The sequence below is a fragment of the Lepidothrix coronata genome, unplaced genomic scaffold (genome assembly GCF_001604755.1).
Source record: "Lepidothrix coronata isolate B3197 unplaced genomic scaffold, Lepidothrix_coronata-1.0 Scaffold38, whole genome shotgun sequence".
In the NCBI taxonomy this organism is placed as follows: Eukaryota; Metazoa; Chordata; class Aves; order Passeriformes; family Pipridae; genus Lepidothrix; species Lepidothrix coronata.
In genome coordinates, this window is record NW_016690218.1 from 1,954,091 (window position 1) to 1,972,704 (window position 18,614).

Here is an 18,614-nt window from a genome sequence, read left to right on the forward strand (position 1 = left end):
GAGAATGGATCTTATATGGATCTGAATCATGGGTCACCTACCGCCACCACCTGTGTCTCCTAGAACGCTTCCATCAACGCTGTCTCTGCACAATCCTAAACATCCACTGGTCAGATTATGTGACCAATACATCTGTTCTAGAACAAGCAGCAGTCACAAGTATTGAGGCCATGTTGCTGAGAACACAGCTGTGTTGGGCAGGGCACGTCTCCAGGATCAAGGACCACCGCCTCCCTAAAATCTTGCTTTATGGTGAACTTGCCACCGGCTGCCGCAAGAGAGGAGCCTCGAAGAAATACAAGGACTCCCTAAAACAACATCTCACCCTTGGCCATGTTGATCAACATAACTGGTCTACTCTGGCCTCCAATCAGGAGGTCTGGAGACACACCATCTATAACGCTGCTGATGCTTTTGAGAAAGCACGCAGGATCACCCTTGAGGAGAAAAGACAATGCAGAAAGAATCGTGCCTTGCAGAATATACCACCTAAGGAGTCTTTCTGCTGTGCCTTTTACAACTGGACATGTCTATCTCGTATTGGCCTTTTCAGCCACCAACGCACTTGCAACAAACGTGGGTAGAGCCCTCCCCAAATCTTCGTTCACAAAGCCCAGCCATGATGATGATGATGATGATACATACATACATATTATATATATATATATATATGTGTGCACATGGTGGCGGGTTGACCCTGTCTGGAGGCCAGGCACCCACCAAAGCCGCTCTATCACTCCCCTCCTCAGCTGGACAGGGGAGAGAAAATACAACTAAAAGTTCATGTGTCGAGATAAAGGCAGGGATAGATCACTCATCAACTCCTGTCGTGGGCAAAACAGACTTGACGTGGGGGAATTAACTGAATTTTTTACTAGTCAAAATCAGAGCAGGGTAATGAGAGGTAAAACAAATCCTAAAAACATTTCCCCCCCCCACCCCTCCCACTTTCCGCAGGCTCTACCTCCTTCCCCCCCCGTGGCACAGGAGGACAGAGAATGGGGGTTATGGTCAGTTCATCACAGGTTGTTTCTGAATTTTTCCCATAGCACAGCTTTTCCACTTTCACGTTTACAAGCTGATTTAGACTGTATTCAGTCATTTGGTAAACAGGAATTAAAACAAGCACCATAGAGAATGGTCATGCTTTTAAAATTGTCTGATTTTGCTCTCCCTGCTGTTCCTGGATGAAGGAAGAAAACATCACTGCCTAATGATTTTCTTTGTCAGAATGTTTCATTTTTAGTTGATGATATAACTCAATTATCTGTTTCTTTTAGAACATTCCTGAAGAAAACTTGTATGTGAAGTGTAACGGGCGACTGGCCAGTGATGAAGATGTGTTGCAAAGTGGAGCTGTTTATAGTCTGGAGCCAAGACTTTGTGGTGGAAAAGGAGGTTTGTTCTTTAACTGCTTGCTACTGATTAGATTCTTAGGTTGAAAAAATTCTGCTCTGCCATAGTCTATGCTGGTAGCAGGAGTTCTCATATACTACCAGATCTCTTGTTGTGTGTGTGACTGTGATATAATGTCTCTGAGCTGAAACCAAAGTGCACATGGAAAGCTGAGAATTGACCAGGGAAGCTGCAGTTCAGGTCTTCTTCACATCCCTGTTCAGCTTAGGTCTATTAGAAATCTGTATCATGCACCAAAGTGACTTCAGAGTTGAAACTGTTGAAAAGGACCTGTTATCTTAGGATCCTGTTTCATCCATAGTTTCTTAGGACAAATGTTTCAGGTACAAATAGTCTGTGATTTGGCTATGTTATATAACCTAATTGACTTTCTTCTCTTATTTTAAAAAACACATAAGTGCCAAGATCTCAGTAGCTGAAGAACTAAAGAATTCAATCTAAGCTAGATACCTTGAATTGACAAAATATTTTAAGTGTGTTACTGAAGGTGTGTATTAACATGGCCACCGACATTGTGGACATTCCCTAAAATGGAACCTGAGGGGTGAAAGAAGCTTTGCAGAATATTTGAGTGTAGTTGGAGTCAATATGTTTGCTTTTTGAATGTAGTTCTCAAAATCTTAGTGAATGCATTGCTGCTGATTTTTGGGAACATACCTGACTGGGCGTTGCAGCTTGGTCCACGTTCTTCAGTAGCATGTTTCATGAGCTACAAAATTTTCCTCACTAGTGGCAACAATTGGGTTTATTAGCTGAAGGCAATATTTTTTTTGCCTCATGATACAGTAGACTGTCTGCCTTGGTTACTCTTTATAACACTCCTTAGATGTCATTTTAGGGCACTGACATTGTAGATTTGTTCATCTTCCAGTTAAAAAAATGATGCTTGGCACTTTGCAATTGCATGAAGGATTGTATTGCTATTAATCCACACTGTGTTTCTTTGAGCCTGGTAAACAAGGGTCTTTATCCAGCTGGAGACAGCATAAGGTGATGCTGAGTGAGAAAAAGTAGTGGTCTTGCCTTTGAGTAATTAGTGGCTGAGGAGTGTATAGAAATCAGTTTTGAGGGGCTCTCCAGAATAACTTTGTGCATAACAATCATCTTGATGAAGCAGGTAAGGTTATCTGCTAAAAAAAGCTATTTTATTTTTTGTTAGGTTTTTAAAAGGTGATTTAAGCTTGGTGGGGCTAAAGGGTCTTGTGGGGGGAAGGTACATTCTGGCTAAATTAGAAAGGACACAAAAGTGTTAATTTGGGGTGAAAAAGGTTTCAAACCATTTTGCTGAGGGAGCCCAGAAATAGGCCTTCCTGTTAGAAGTGTTGCACCGGTTCTAGTAAATCTGAAGTCTTTCTGGTGTGACACCAGGAGCACAAAACCCAGGTGATTGGTAAACACTGGGTACCTTTGTTTTCCCTTAGTGCTTCAGCATTTCAGCCAATGACAGTTCTCCAACATGTGGCAGCTTTTAACTCTCCCTTCAGTTACATCGAGGGAGAGGAGAGCGTTGAATTAACTATATTCTTTTTCCATAATTAATTCTTTTGTTGTGTGCTAGCTCATATCCTTCTGTTTCTGTTTAGCTAATTCTTGATTACTTTTCCCTCTGTAAGGGTTTGGGTCGATGCTGCGAGCCCTTGGTGCTCAAATTGAGAAGACAACAAACAGAGAGGCTTGCCGAGATCTCAGTGGAAGGAGACTTCGAGATGTCAATCATGAAAAAGCGTAAGGCATTTTCTTGGAAGCTGGAATTATAAAATAACCTGACCCTGTAGTTCACTGTTAACAAAAGAGGTCAAATGACAGGCTGTTGTAGCAGTGAAATGGTACTTTGAATACTAGAAAGAGCAAAAGTGAAATCTTTAGTGCAGATGGACTGGAAGCCAACAGGACTCTCCTGACTGTAGTTCTATTATTGCAAAATAGATGTGATTGTACTGCAGCCTGCTTCTGAGAGACTGCTCTGCACCTCTTGGATTCCTCATCTGGAATTCTCACAGTTCTCCCCGAAGCTGCAAGAGCACATATTGGGGATATGTGACCTTACTGCTGTTTCTGGTTTTCAAAATAAACTCTGCTTTCTTCTCTGTCGCAGAATCTCTGTCTGTTCCTTCAGTAGTTCCCCTGAACATTGTTACTTGACTTTTCCCGTTGTCTCCATCATAGCGGGTGGTGAAAGCATTCAGTAAATGCAAAGCAACCAACTGGCATTACATTAAATGCTGGAAACACTCATTTTCATGGTTCTGTCGCCTGCAGGATGGCTGAATGGGTGAAGAAGCAGGCAGAGAGGGAAGCAGAAAAGGAGCAAAGGCGCTTGGAAAGGCTGCAGCGGAAGCTGGCGGAGCCACGGCACACGTTCACAGACCCGGAGTATGAGCGGCAGTACCGTGAGATGGCAGAGCGGCAGGAGGAGTCCATCCGTATAGGTACTGCAGCTTGGCCTCGCTTTCTGTCCTCAAAACATAGAGCAAACTGACAGTCTCTCTAGCCTCACTCCAGCATGAAAACTTAAAAAAAAAAATAAATTGCTGATGGTAACTCTTCCAGTTGAAGAAAGTTTTAAGATTCAGTAAAATTTGCTTGACTTAGTTTTTCCTCTTTGTCTGCAGTCTCTCTTAAATTGAATTGAACAGTGTAACGTAAAACAAGCGATGCTTCATCTTGCTGTGCAAGTGTCATCTCATGATAAGAGTCAAATTCTGTGAAGATGGTGTTGAACTTTAAGAATTACATTATCAGTTTCAGTAAAATGATGAAACTATAAGTGGGTCTTACATAAAAACTAGATATTGAATCCAGCTACAAAATACCTTGTTTCACTTCCTGGTTTTTGTAGTTACTTTATTTATCCACGGATTGTTCCCTTGTTGGCAGCTAGATGGTGAAACTGAGGCTGAATGGGATGTAGAACGTGAGAGTTCAGGAATCCAATTTTAATTGACTCTGTGCCTTAGTAGGTCCATGTAGGAAAGCTTTTGCTGCTGCTGAGGTTATTATGAAGCTTTGAGTCTTCACGAATGTGCACCAGTAGTGATTCTTTTCCATTGGTGTTTTAAACTTCATCTGAAATGAAACCTGAAATTTACAACATATAGGAATTGTGCACTGATGAAGGAGACTTTCAATTTTGTTTTGAAGGGTTGCAGGTTATTGCCAGCAAAGCAGTCTCATCAGAAAGTGGCAAGAGTCGGAAACGTCCCGGTGAACCTGGAAAAAGTGGAACAAAATCTGAAAAAAGAAAATGTCTTTGGTAAGTGTTATGCCTTGGTTCTATACTCACGTCTCAAGCCTTCAGCAGGATGAAAGGTTAGATAGGTACAAGTAAGCAGATTCAAATCTGAGATGTAGACTGAAATAGGAATAACAAATCAAACTGATTAAATCAAAGAACTGAAAATAAACATTTCTGTGTTCCTATAATTCTGTCCCAGCTGGAGCAGACAAACTTTATTTGCAAAAATAGGCACTTTTGTCCACCTCCCCTTCTAATATGGTTATATTCTACTGCTTCCCATTGTCCTGTTTTTTTCATTAATGAATTAAATTTACAATGAACTTTAAAGATTTTTTTTCCTGGCATCTTTAACCTAATGTAACATGAAAGAGAAGCCAGTGATTCCAGTCATTTCTGTATTGGGAATGCTGTAAAGAGATATCTGTTTTGGGGGTACTTATGTCTTGTGCAACATCAGCAGCTCTTCCTCTAACTAAACTATTCTAAATAACTGTTAGTTCTCTATATCTCTTTGAAAAGAGAAACATGACAATTAAATAAATTACTCTAAAAAAAAAAAAGTTAAAATAGGTGTGTGTTAACTTGTAACATACTCCCCGTGCCAGGCTGGGATTGGATGATGCCAACAATTCAGGCTGTGAGGATGACAACAAAGATGAATCCCCTTGTACATCTGACAGAAGTTGTCTGTCAGGCAGCAGATACAATGAAAATGTTGGAAATTCAGATGAATGTTCAAGCAGCGCTGTGGCTTCAGCAGAGGATAGTCCTTCCACCAGCGCAGCTTCTGCTTCAGAAGAAGATAGTCCAGCTACCAGTGCAGCTTCTGCTTCAGAAGAGGGTAGTCCATCTACCAGTGCAACTGAGAAACCACTGGAGCAGCCAGAAGGTACTGGAAGAGATGTAAAAAGAGAGATGTGCACAGGTGGGCAGACCGAAATTCCGGCTGAAGAAAACAGTAAAATGACAAAGCCCCCGAAGGAAGAGGCCCAAGAAGAGAAAGAAGTGACCCAAGCTCAGAAACAAGAGGAACTAGAAAATGTTTCTTCTAAGGCACAGGAAACAAACCAGTTACAGAGCACAGTAAGTATGAAGCTGTACAAAACATATGTCTTTCTTCAGCTGCTTTTACAGCTGAGGAAGCAAATAAGTTTCACCTACAGCAATGAAGCTTTTCCTGCTGGACTGATGAAAGCCCAAGTGATCCTTGGCAGTAAAGGGTGCCAATACTTGTGGTTCATTGCTCCTTGCATAACATTACTAATAAAGATTTTTGGGGGTAATGAATCTAGATTTGTTCTAGCAATAAAACAAAGTATGGCTTTTTTTTTTTTCCAGGCTAGGGAGATGCTTGGATTTTCTGCCTTCTTTCAGCTTGAGCAGAAAGTCTGCCATCAGCTGCCAATGACTGATTTCTCATATGTGAAAGTTTAATACAGTTCAATGGAAAAAAGACCAAGAATGTAACCTGATCAATTAGAACTTTGTCATCTACTGTACTGTTAGAGCTGGCAGATTTTATACAGGATGTTTACCATTCTTCACTGTTTACCTTTTGCTCAGTATTTGCGAGACTTTCTATTCTTAAAACAGGAAACTCCACCAATGCTGTGGCAGATTGTTATTGCAGGTGGAAATATTTTTATAGGAGTCCTTGATGATTTTATTTTTTTTTTTTTAAGTAGGGTGAGAATAATGAGACAACCAGTCATTTTTTTGTATGCTTAGCAGGACAGAGGTTCTAGTTCTGCTGGTGAGAATTGCTTTTGCTGAGCACATAACAGAGTGGTCTCATTCCCAGTGATGGTATTACTTGCTCTGGGATCTTTGATACATACCATAAGACTAATCTGTGCTTTCAAGTATTGAATGAAGTGAGCATAGATTTTGATGTCCTTTTTAGTGTGTTAGTGTTTGGTATTAGTGTTTAGCATGTTAGTAAAATCTGGCTTTTGAATTATCCAGGGCCCCAGGTTTGGACTACAGAGTCTGTAGAGGTCCCTTTTGCCCTCAATTAATTAGCAAATATGCTAATTTCCTTTTAAGATGAAATTTTAATTCTTTTTTTTTTTTTGTGGCAGGATGAGGTGTGAACTTCAGAACTTGTTTTTTGGGTTAGTCTTACTAAAAAGAGGTGCTTTTATATCTATTCCTTTAATTACAGTGTAACTATGTTAGATATAACTGTTCATCCTCCTTCCTGCTCCTGCTGGAGGCTTATTGGTTGTATTCTGCATCAGGCTAAAAAGAAGCTATTAGCTTTACCAGGCCTCTGAAAGTCAAGGTTAAGTTACTGAACTGCTATGCAGGATGGTAGGCTGTTTTTAATTCAGCTTTCTTGGGAGTAGTGAACTTTCCTGGGGATAATTGTAGAATCATGAAATCTCCTGAGCTGGAAGGGACCCACAAGGATCATCGAAGTCCAACTCCTGGCCCTGCACAAGAGTCATACCGTGTGCCTGAGCACGTTGTCCAAATGCTTTTGGAACTCTCATTTCTCTTGCATGTTTTTCTCTTTGCAGGAGGTGGAACCGATAGACCTACTGGCGTTCAACTCTGCTGCTGAATTGGAAGCCCTGGGTTTAGATAAGCTGAAGATGGGATTGATGGCTTTAGGACTGAAATGTGGAGGCACTTTGAAGGAAAGAGCAGCAAGGCTATTCTCAGTGAGAGGTCTGTCTAGAGATCAGATCAAGCCATCCCTATTTGCAAAGCCCTCTAAAGGGAAAACTGCTGGTTAGATTTGAGACCGTTTACCTTTTTGCATGTGTATTTGATGTCATTAAATAAAAGTTCTTGGTATCCTTTCAATTGAGTATCCCCAGCTTGTGAATTCACATCCACAAGATAAGCTTCATTAGCATCCCAAGGAGTTACGAAAAGCATGGGCAGGTGCTAAATGTATCATCATACACAGACCCAGCTCTTGTGGATCTGTTTGACACAGTGTTCTGAAAATATAAACTGTAGGACTTAAGGGCTAAATTGTTAAAGCACATTTAAACTGTTCTCTGTTTACCTAGGTATGGGATCCAAAAGGAATGTACTTAGCAGTTTGCAGCTTATCGTTAGTAAAATCTGGTTTATATGATGAGCAGTGACTTAAGTGCTGCAAATGGTGGTAAGAAAATGTTTGGTGGAGGTAAAGCATGTGACATGGCTGACAGTTTAATCTATAAGGGAGTCTTAGAAAATTTAGGGGGTAAAAGGAGAGAGAGGGATGAGAGAGACTTGGAGGTTCTGCTAATCACATCTCATGGGGGTTGTGACAGGACAAGTGGACCCTGGATAGAAAGGAAATAGGTTTGTTTACTGAATGTGTTTCATCAGGAAACTGGAATGAAGGGTGCCTGGGAGGTCACCTTGGCATGATGAGGTTTTGCTGGTGTAAATTCATCAGCTGGGAATGTCGTATGCCGGCAGCAGTCCCTGCTTGGGTGGCAAACCTTTGTGTGCTTACTGCCAGTTCTCTTAAAGCTCTCCTACAGTGCCTGGGTCGGGAGGGCCTTCAGCTCTGTGAACACGCACTTGAGCTCCTCTGTAGCATGGCAGGGGTAGCGTGGGCCAAAAATGAACGGGCCATTTTAATGACATGTTCTGACAACAGCTCTTGGCCAAGTTATTTCCCCTCACTGCAATCGTGCTCTTGCCTCAGCTGCAGTGACACGGCCATTTCCCAGCCTACCCCTTGCGTCACCTAGTTGTCTTTTTTTGTTGTGGGTTCCTGGTTAAGCCTGGTTAAGTTCCCTGATGGGGCATATGATGTGGCTCTAGCAAATTTGTGCCAGCACAACTGAAGCAGCATTACATAAAGTAGGGAATAAACGCTGGTTCGTGAAGGAGGACTGGAATATTTTAAGCCAGTGGTAGTACCAAACACTTTATTTGGTCAACTGTGTGTTCAGTAGTGCCAGAATTAAAAGAAATACTCTACATCTGTCTTAAAGGACAATAGGTGCACCTTGAGCTAGCTCCACCCTTTGGCACATTTATTTGGGAATTGTTTAGCTCCTGCCGAGCTAAACAGGAGCAAGCACTTGCTCTGGGCTATGCCCACCTGAAGGATTAGCCTGGAGCAATACTGTGTCTACTGTGTCTAGAGAGCCATAAGGCAATTCTGGACTTCTGTGTGCCCTTAGGGCAACTGGAAAACAACTGGACAACAAACAGGGCTCAGACTGATCTGTCAGCAGAAGAGAAATAAGTAGGTGAAGTGCTTAAAGGTTTCTTAAGAATTTGGACAAGAACAGAAAAGCCAACAGTTAAAAGAAATATATAAACAAACGGTTCCAATGTTATATGGGCTATTTCCACAGGACAGAACGGCCTCAGAATAGAGGTGATCTTTCTAGTCCAGGGCCAGAGGATAATGCAGAGTTTGCAGCACCCTGCCGGTGTCTTTCTTTTCCCAAGGATTAATGCAGCTTTAGATTTCAAAGATGTTTCTGGTTGTAAATGCACCAAAACTGTGAACATCTTCCTGGAGAAAAGGTTCGTGCTCCCACACAAACACTTCCCCAACAAGCAAGTGGTGTGATTTACAGAATTCTTTTGAAGTGTCATTTTAAATGCATTTATTTCAACCGTCTAGAAGATCTAGAGCACTGCCTGTGTTTCACTGGCATTTCAGAGTTACTGACTGAAAAGAAGTAATTAGTGAAAACACTGGCACAAACCTAAGGGGGGGCTTTTCCTCACTTCATATGGATCCATTTCTTCCCTTGAAAGAAAGATAAGTACATCTAATATGCAAAACATAGCAGGGGACGGGGCAGGTCACAGAGAGAAGTAACTTGTGAGGGTTTAGAAAGATCATCACCAGCAGACACAATAGGTGCCGGCCTTCAACTAAAAGGTTTCTTTCCCATTGTCCTCACCTGTATGGTCCTAATAAACGAGTTACTAAAAAACACTTAAGCGTTTTGACCTACCCGCCACCTGCTGGAGTGTGCGGGAATTGTTCCCTTTGGCTTGCCGAGTGCGAGAGCTTCTGCACTTGCTGCTGTAGGTGGCACTGAGCTAACGCGGAGGATGTGTCCAGCTCCAGCATCGCTGCAAACCCTCAGGTCTCTGCACAGAGCTTCTGACCCGAAGCCATGGCTTTGTTGCATGGGCCGTAGGCACACGGTGCCGCTGCGGAGCAGGGATATTGGGTCACGTTTATGTCATTCTGCTTATGCCAGAAACGGTCACAATTAATCCTCGTAATCCCCCCAAAACTAATTCTTATCCAAGATTCTGCTTTCTGGAGAACGTTGACATTTGAAAGGTTTGTTTGTAGCAATGCCTATTCTTAGGAAGGTGCTATTTTTAAATTTGAAAGCTTCCTCTGAGGCATTTAACAGGAGATGGTAATGACTGCACCCCTGTTAGTTAAAACAGCCACCTCAGCTGGCTTTTCTTTGGTTACAGCTGAGCAGTAAGAGGGGCTTTGCAGATTAACATGCCAAATGGAACCTGAAGGTAGAGAGGTGACAACTGCTCTGGCCTCCTCCATCTGCTGAGGAGGGGATGGGCAGGCACTGCTGCTTTCCTACACTGCTGGAGGCTGGGCAGGGGCTGGCTAATCCAGGATGGTTAGTCTGGGTTTAGAGCCAGCAGCTGTGCCTGCTTGGGAAATGTCCCAGTGGCCTGAACGCGCATGCTGCCTTGTCCTGCTTCTCCCTTCTGCATTTGCTGTGTGCCTCTAACCAGGCACAGGGAATCAGGAATTTGGACAAAACCTGGAGCACAAAAAGGAGCAAGAAGCTCTTAAAAGACATGCCTGGGCTGTAAGGAAAGAAGAGCAGTCTTTAAGGAGCCATCTGGCTTGTGAAACATCTGCTGGAAACACTACACATCTCAGTGAAAACATGGATGAGCTGCCCAGGGAAGTGGTTGAGTCGCCATCCCTGGAAGGTACTCAAAAACTGTGTATAAGTGGCACTTGGGGCCATGGTTTAGTGGTGGGCTTGGCAGTGCTGGGTTAACGGTTGGACTCCATGCTCTCAGAATTCTTTTCCAACCTAGATGATTTGTATGGTGTCTGGTGGTTACAGATGGTAACTTTTGGCCTGTGTGATATTATACCCAGCATACAGCAACTAGCTGAGACCTCCTAAGGGTGACTGAGTTATTGACCACTGGGCTGGAAGTTGGCAGTCCCCTGAGAAGTAGTGATTACAAATTGATTGCATTCGTTTTCAACAAACAGAAAACAGACTTTCAAAGGGGATACAGGTACAGGGGCTTGCAAAGGGGCAGATTTGTCATCACCGAGAAAATTAGAAGGAAAATTGTAAGCAAAAAAAACCCCCCAAATGAACATTAGGAGTACCTTTAAAATAAGATTACTTAATAGCTTTAAAAAAACTCCAACCCCCTGATTTAATAGTTATCAAAAAAGTGTGCCAAGAGCTGTGGACTGTTGACATGACCTTTCAGTGCCCAGTATCTCCAGATAACTTATCTCCTACCATGGTGTTTCTGAGCTATTCTGCACCTGCAGGTTTAACTGTAGGAAACCCTGGCACCCCAACAGCTCTGGAGTGCCCCCAGAACACAGGCCAGAGGCAGCAGCAATGATTGGCTTTTTATTCAGCTTTATTCTGAAATGCACAGACATTGTGCACGCTGCTGTCCTGCACCTGCTCCAGGAATGGACAGAGGAGCTCAAGTCTTCTAAAAATATCAAAGTCCTGCAGGATCTCTGCCACCCAGTACCTCCCCTCCACCTTTTCTGTTTGTCCTGAGTTCCCCTTTCCCAGCCTCCAGCTGTTTCCAGCCAAAGCCAGAGGAGTTCCCTGATTATCACCTTTGTCGGGATGTGGATTGGGCATCTGACTTTCCACTTCTACAGGCAATTAGAAGGCTGGCCTGAAAGGCAAAGTGTCAGACACTCCTGAAAGGAGTCTGTGAAATGCAAAGGGGAAAAAAAAGAGAGGGAGAGGAAATAAAGTCTCGCCAGCAGGGAAAAGCTGCAACTTCTCACGGAAAAGAAAACTGAAAAGCAGCCTTGGTTCAAATGAAACGGTGGAAACATCAGACAGGGCAATATAGCCCTGCTAGCAGTGGCATTTAATGTGGCTTGAAACTTTTGTTCTCTCCCCTAAAATGGAGATAATGGATAGAGATAAAAGATAACTAAAAGATAACAGAGAGAGAAAGTGCTGCTAGCATGCCCAAGCCTTGCTCTTAAAGAAAGCTTTCCTGAGACCAATAGGTCCAGCTTCTGACCCCATGTCCAGCTCCACTGACTATTGCAGGCCTTCACAGATCATCTTGTGAGCAGTTCCACAAAGGCTGGCCAGAGCTCACACTTGTGATAAGCTTTAGCTCGGGTGTGCTGCCACTGTGGATACTCACACAAGGGTTCAACTTTAAGTGCGGGACTAACAGGGCTGTTGGAGTCCTTCATGTGAAGAGCACACATCGCCTTCTCCTTGAGCAGCACCAGAGGGCTGTACACTTTCAGTAGTGCAGGAGGATGCCCAATGTTTTAATGCTGGTTTTGCCTTAAAACACCTTTACATTTTTTGAAATCGTTTCTGGTTATATGTTTTCGTTACGCCCCTGCACTGCTCTTCCGTTTATTTTTTTACAATACAGCATCAAAGTTAATGCTGAACCACGCAGCTGCCAGGTACGTAAGGCACATTTTGCCTTTCCTTGGAGGCTGTGGTGCTGCTCAGCCGGAAAGGAGAACATGACAGCTTGGCAGCCTCTGTATGTGTTATAAGTTGTACTGATACAAGTAACACACAGAAGGTATCACAGCAAAAGCAGCCTGGATTGAAAACGACAGGCTGGGAGATAATTTCCTGCAGCACGGGCTGATGTCTGAAGAAGCCTCAGGTGTGGCAGTATTTCATCCACAGCCTTCTGCCTAGGAGTTTCCACTGTAGAAATCTCTGGAGCCTTCCCTGCATCAGCCTGAACTCTGAGCCAGCAACATATTCACTGCAAAGCCAGCTAGAGTTTAGAGGGGTGGTGTCCTGTCTCCCCAAAAGTGGGGAGCTTCAATCCAAATGTGGGCTAAAAACTAGCCCTAGCAGAGGTGCTGTGACATCTGTGTGGCTGCCCTAGCAATAAATATAAGTAGCCATGTTGGCAGAAGGGCTGGCAGCAGTTCATCACTCACAGATTTGCATCCTGTCTCTGCCCTGCAACACCCACAGTTCTCCTCACAGTAAAACCAGGCCTCCCTGGCCATCCTCTCCCCTCCTCCTCTCCCCCCCCACAAGGTTTTATGTACCTTGTGTCCTCATGACACCAGAGCAAAGGGAGCCAGATGCAAAGCAAGGGGAGACAGACACAGTACTGGATTCTGGTGGAGGGGATCAGCCTTGTCCACCCCACTGTTCTCACTGTCCATCCCTGCTGTGATACTCTGCTCCCCACTTCCCATAGGATTTGGCTCAGTTGCACTGGCTGGAATTTCTCCAGGGCTGGGGGATGGATGATGTCTGGAATTGAAGTGATGAAGGTTGGAAAGGAGCCAGGGTTAATGCTTTTCATCCTCAGGTAGCAACCAGCTCAAACACTTTCTTTCCCAGGAGCAGTGTGTGGCTAAATCATCAGCTTTGTTCTTCCTGGTGACAGATGATCTCACGGCCTTCAGGCTATGCCCTGCCCCGATCTGGGTGGAGAGGAATGCCAATGCCATTAAGATAGATGTTACATAGTCATGAGAAGGAAATGACCAGAGATCATTAGGGCACATCCAATTCTGATTCCAATAATCCATGGTGCTGTAGCCCAGTGCTGGTGAATGGTGAGTCTGTGCTTCTGCCTTTTTTTCTGCCCTTAAAGCCTTTTGTCACAGGTATTTACACAAGTGCAAGGTGCCAGCCTACCCATAGGCCAAGGTGACAGCAGGGATGCCTGGGTGACCTCAGACCTGGGGTCCTGCAGGGCAGCAGGAGCACTTCACATCTCAGCCTTCCTGATGAATGACACAAAGCCACTGCAGAGTCCAACAGGTCCTTTTCACCTGGTCCATGGCCATCCTGTCTAGCCAGACAAACTCATTTTGGCGTCCTTCTATCAGCAGTGGGTTCAGCCAGAGCCTCAGGGGCCACATCCCACAGACCCACAGAGATGGACAGCAGCCATCACTTCATCCCCAGAACCGCTGGTATCTCAGTAGCTTTGGGATTGAGGAGTCTGACATGAAAGTGGAAATCATTGGTCTCGCCCCTGGTCAGCAGTTCAGAACAGTTCAAAAAGGGATTAAACCACATTATCATTGTGTTTCTCCGGGGGATGTGTTGGTCAGATGTCCATCAGGAAGGGACGGAGTTAAAATATTCTCCTGAGGAGGGAGAGGCTGGGAGGCAGCTCATCTCTTTCTGCACTACAGCTGCAGCTGAGCCTGCAGGTTCTGGCACTGCTGCAGCTCAAGGGGACGGTATCACCTCTTGCTGTCAGATAAGATTCTAGGTTTTCTCTTAAAGCAAGTGTTGACTTAAACTCCACAGCAGCTCAGGGAGAAGTGCTGGCTGTGCGGGCTTTGCTCCACCTGCTGATTCAGCCCAGTCCCAGTGCCCATGTGAGTAGATAAGCTTTACCAGAAGCAGGTAGGATCACATAAGTAGCTGAGAAGAGCTGTTACTGTGTGTATATTTATAAGAGCTGGACACTGAGAGATTTTTTCCCTCCATTTTTAGACCTAAAAATAAATATAAGCAAACACATGGCTACTTTAGTAATTATATTTTATTATTTCCTTGAGTTTGAAAGCACACAAGACTTGGAAAATATCCCTAAATTGAAGTAACTGTAATACAGAATCAGAAAAACAAACTGTTACTCTTGAGAGCAAACCTAAGTCCTAATATTCCTGTTGATTCCAGGACTCTAAATTCTGCCTAAAACTGTGCTAAGCCCACGGTGCAGGCACCAAAAATATAAACTGTTGAGTTCCAGATAATATTTTATGTACGTGTAGATATGTATATATGCATACAATACATACACACATATATATATGCCCTTTTAGCTGTAGACAACATTTTATGTACATATATGTACATATATGCATGTAGTCAATGTGTATATATCCACAATGTAGACAATACATACACATATTCATATACTATCTCCATGTGTGTAGGTGTGTGTGTATAGATTATATACATGTAAGTGCTTCTGCTCTGCAATTCACCATAAACATGACTTGGACAGACAAGGGCTAAACCCAGGAGTCTAAGAATGAAAAGCTGAGCCCATGCATTACTTTTTCACCTGGTGATGGTCACTGTTCCTTTGCCTGTAGCTGTTTGCAATACTCCAGGGTGGAGACTGAAATGACTTGGACACAGTTCCACCAAATTCAGTGAAATTTATCTAGCATCAAGGGGGCCCTGAGAAGCATTAGGTTCCATAGGTACCCTTACACAGGTATATGTGAAGATGCATGGTCCTCTGAGCCCACCTGTATGGACAGCGCCTTCAAGTGCACCCTCTCTGCAGGGTAGCAGGGCACGGGGGGAGCCCCAGCCCCAGCTGCTGCTGACCTTTGCAGGCAGATGTCCCCCCCAGGACCTTTATCACCGGCCCCAGGGTTGGGGGCCAGGGTGGCTCTTGGCAGGCCAGCAGGGAAATGGGGGACTGGGTGAGACCCCATGCCACCCACTTCTCACACCAGTGCCATGCCATCCGTGACACAGCTGCACCTCTCGACGATCATGTTGGGAAACTCGGCCGCTTCGATCTCGGTGCGGTTGCCCCTCTTGACCAGGTACATCATGGGCAGTGAGGAGCTCTCCGCCACGGCGCAGGTGCGCTCCTCGTAGCCGAAGTGCCACAGGGGGCTGGGGGGCTGCAGGCAGCCCCCTGAGCACCGGTAAGCCTGGTACCCTGCCGGCTCGATGATCCAGTACCGCGCCCAGGAGAGCTCGCGGAAGCTGATGTAGTGTTCCTGCCGGCAGCAGGTGGACTTCCCCAACATCGCCTCCTCCCTGCAGTCCCCGGGGCCCCTGCGTACCAAGGGAGAAATGAGAACTGATGCTGTAACTGGAAACGGTGAAGCAGGGGAAATAATCCAAATAATCCCCCCTGTTAATAGCACAGATGGGCTCTGAGAGATGAAACTTGGCCCAAGCTCAGGGTTCGTTTGAGTATTCAGACAACAAATATGGGAAGAGGAGAGGGGTGATTCAGCAGCAATTTTCTAACTCCTACTTTCTAACTAACACATGTGAGAACAAGCGTTGCCCACCCTGGGTTGGCACACAAAATAATTCAGGGGCAAAATTACTTCAGAGACAGTACAGATTCAGGCTTCATACGTACTCATAGTCTTCCAAGTTGAGGGTGTAAAGCACCAGTTCAGGTTTGCCTAGGGCTTTATCCTTGGGGTCCTGAGAGGTGAAACGCACGGCTTTGGCCATTTCTGAGGCATAGCTGCCCACTCTCTCTCCTTCGATCCAGACCTCCAGGAACATTGGCTCCCGCCTCTTGTTTCGCAGCCAGTAATGCACAGCCTGTGTCACGTCGAAGTTCTTCCAGCCCGACTCGCGTATAGGAACCAGCCTGCACGACAGGGGCTTGGCATTAGAGAAAAGCCCATCAGATAAAGCCTGGGCTTGCAGAGCTGTTATTGCAGCAGAATAGTTTGCTTCCTGTAGATTGTCACATGCCTTGATTGCATGATCATTTTTGCTGAGCACTCTGGGCAAGCACCCACAGAAATTAACTGACACCTCAAAAAGAAGTATACGTATCTAACAGACACTGAAGGGCTAAATAAAACCCTCTGTGCATGCTCATGTCAAGGTATTCATTCATGCTCAAACAGAAATAGGGTGGTGCAGGATTACATGCAACCTTAGTACTAGTGATGACAGCCTGTTAAACACCACTATCTCCCACTGCTCCTGTCCTAGCTGCAGTAGGAACTTAAGTCTCTACCCACCCAGAAAATGCCTTCAGGGAGTGTAAAACTTCCACAGAGCTCGAGGCTACAGAATCAGATGCTTTTTGCATAATTTACTTATTTAGACTAGATAATGAAATGACCAATGGAAAGAATACCAGCAGCCTAACACACATGAGTTAGAGAGTGAGAGAGAAATGAACAAGGTGGAGGGTTTTAGAGGGGAACACCTAGCAGTACATGGCATCATTTGACACAGAACTAGATTATTGCAATGAATCTTCATATACTGCAGCCTTACCATAATATCTGCTCTTATAAACTCATTCTGGGTTTAGAGGCTACAAAGCCTAACTCTACAGATGTAACCCTGTCAGACTGACCTGAGCCACAACTACATGATACCCGAATCCAGCCCAGAGGACCTGTAGCCCATAACTAGAGTCCTGCCTTTTCTTACCTGGAGTCTATCAGAGAGGTCCTGTTGGTACCATCATGCTGCCGTTGCACCCAGTACACACTGACTCTGGCATTGGAGACAGGCCTGTGAGACTGCCTGGCAGGAAGGTTTGCTCTGTCCAGAGGCTTTTTGAAGAGTTTTAGTTCAGCCATTGTGACTTCGCTGTTTTTAGGTATTCTGCCCTCCATGTCAAAGATCAGGTTCTGGCGCGTGGTGGTGTCTGAGTAGAGGACTTCTGGCATACCTGTGCAGTTGGGAACAAAAAAGGTGGCCTGTCATTGTCATCCTGATGAGCAAAGGCCGCACATTTCATACACAATTATCATCACAACGCACCTCTTCCACGGTCCCACATCGAGCCTTGTGGCAGAGCCAGCCACTAAGCACACTTTTTCTAATGCATATTTGAATCCAATGTCTTGCAAATACCCTAATTCTTCTCCTGTCTCTCTGCAAACTGGAGGAATAAAATGTCCTACATAATTTGACCCCAAATTGAGCAGACCCCAAAAGGTGTGCATCTCTGTGCCAGTGCTGGGCATAAAAGCAGGAAATTGCACCACCTGAAATAAAAAAGTATTTTCATTTGCTGCCCAGGGTGCTATGTATGTCTTTTGAAAGCAAAATAAGCTCTAAGTGTCCTTCTACAGCCACCATTGTACACCATGATGTCTGTACAGCTGATTGCCTCCTTCATATTTCTCCCAGCCAAAAAAAAAAATAAAATCTAAAAAACAGATGAGGGAAAGCAAAACATCCTCAAAGAGATTGATTCCTGTTATAGGACTTGCTGTAGATTTGACCCCAAACCTGCAAGTTCTGCAGTTTCTACTGCCTTTATTTTTCTAAATCGTTTTTCCACCTGCCCAGACTGTTGCTGGGTACCAAGGCTTTCCTCTTCTATTAAGCTCCAACAGCAGCCTGCCTTTTGCAAGGACTGTGGGACTCCCTCTCCAGGTGCAAGGAGTTACTAGTGCTTTTTTATCTTTAAGGTGCTGTTACATGCACCTCTTCTACCCAACTGAGCTTTAGAGCCAAACCCAAACCTCATTCTCCCCGTGGGTTTGCCGATCCTGAGGCTGGCCGCGAGAGTGGGCAGCTCCCCCTGCCAGCGGCACAGTGCTTTAGACGCTCCCAACGCCAGAAACGTTACCTGCGTTGCCAGGGATCCCCCTTAGGATGCCGGCCAGGCTGGGCAAAGCTCGGCGCTTCACCCTCTGGCGCTTCAGCATGGAGATGTACTTGTTCTTGACGTGATCTGGGATAACCAGATCCACCAAGTCTCTCTTATGAAGTTTAGGGATCTCAGAGAGCCCCAGCTGCTTCAGGAACGCCTCCTTGAACTCTTCCTGGGTAAATGCTTGGACCGTGATGACCAGGCAGAGCATGCAGAGCATCCAGGCGTACCTCAGGTCCATCCTCCTCCGTCAGCGAAGCAGCTGCCTGCCTGGCAGAGATGAAGGGGGGATCTCTCTGGGGCTGCTCTCAGCAGAGATGTGCTGGCAGGCTGCCTGAGCTGGACAGAGATCCCCTGCACTGGGGTTTTATAGCCAGCCTCGTCCCACTGGCACAACAAATTTCACAAGTGGGGATGAAGCAGAGGACTTGAAAGGATCACTCCCCTGTTGGTAGACACATGCCAG

The 18,614-nt window shown here is 45.0% G+C and overlaps 2 protein-coding genes across 2 annotated transcripts in view; one reads left to right on the forward strand and one right to left on the reverse strand.

Moving 5' to 3' along the window:
- Positions 1–7,465, forward strand: part of SDE2 (SDE2 telomere maintenance homolog) — an 8,430-nt gene extending 965 nt beyond the window's left edge. The window contains exons 2-7 of the mRNA XM_017812954.1: positions 1,281–1,398; positions 3,030–3,141; positions 3,676–3,845; positions 4,558–4,669; positions 5,260–5,737; positions 7,177–7,465. Coding sequence (XP_017668443.1) covers positions 1,281–1,398; positions 3,030–3,141; positions 3,676–3,845; positions 4,558–4,669; positions 5,260–5,737; positions 7,177–7,395 — 1,209 coding nt within the window. The 3' untranslated portion in view covers positions 7,396–7,465. The remainder of the gene's footprint in view (positions 1–1,280; positions 1,399–3,029; positions 3,142–3,675; positions 3,846–4,557; positions 4,670–5,259; positions 5,738–7,176) is intronic.
- A 7,807-nt stretch (positions 7,466–15,272) lies between these two features.
- Positions 15,273–18,389, reverse strand: LOC108496308 (left-right determination factor 2-like). Its single transcript, XM_017812923.1, has 4 exons — positions 18,125–18,389; positions 16,972–17,206; positions 15,929–16,168; positions 15,273–15,612 (listed from the first exon to the last, which is right to left on the reverse strand). Exons 1-4 carry the CDS (start codon positions 18,387–18,389, stop codon positions 15,273–15,275), a joined length of 1,080 nt encoding a protein of 359 aa, XP_017668412.1.
- Between the last annotated feature and the right edge of the window lie 225 nt (positions 18,390–18,614).

Excerpts from the sequence above, each read along its gene's own strand:
- LOC108496308 (XM_017812923.1), bottom strand. The coding sequence starts at position 18,389 with ATGGACCTGAGGTACGCCTGGATGCTCTGCATGCTCTGCCTGGTCATC. Across the intron at positions 17,207-18,124 it reads GGGGATCCCTGGCAACGCAG|AAGTCCTCTACTCAGACACC; the intron begins GTAACGTTTCTG and ends CAGGTATGCCAG. Across the intron at positions 16,169-16,971 it reads ACCTCTCTGATAGACTCCAG|GCTGGTTCCTATACGCGAGT; the intron begins GTAAGAAAAGGC and ends CCTGTCGTGCAG.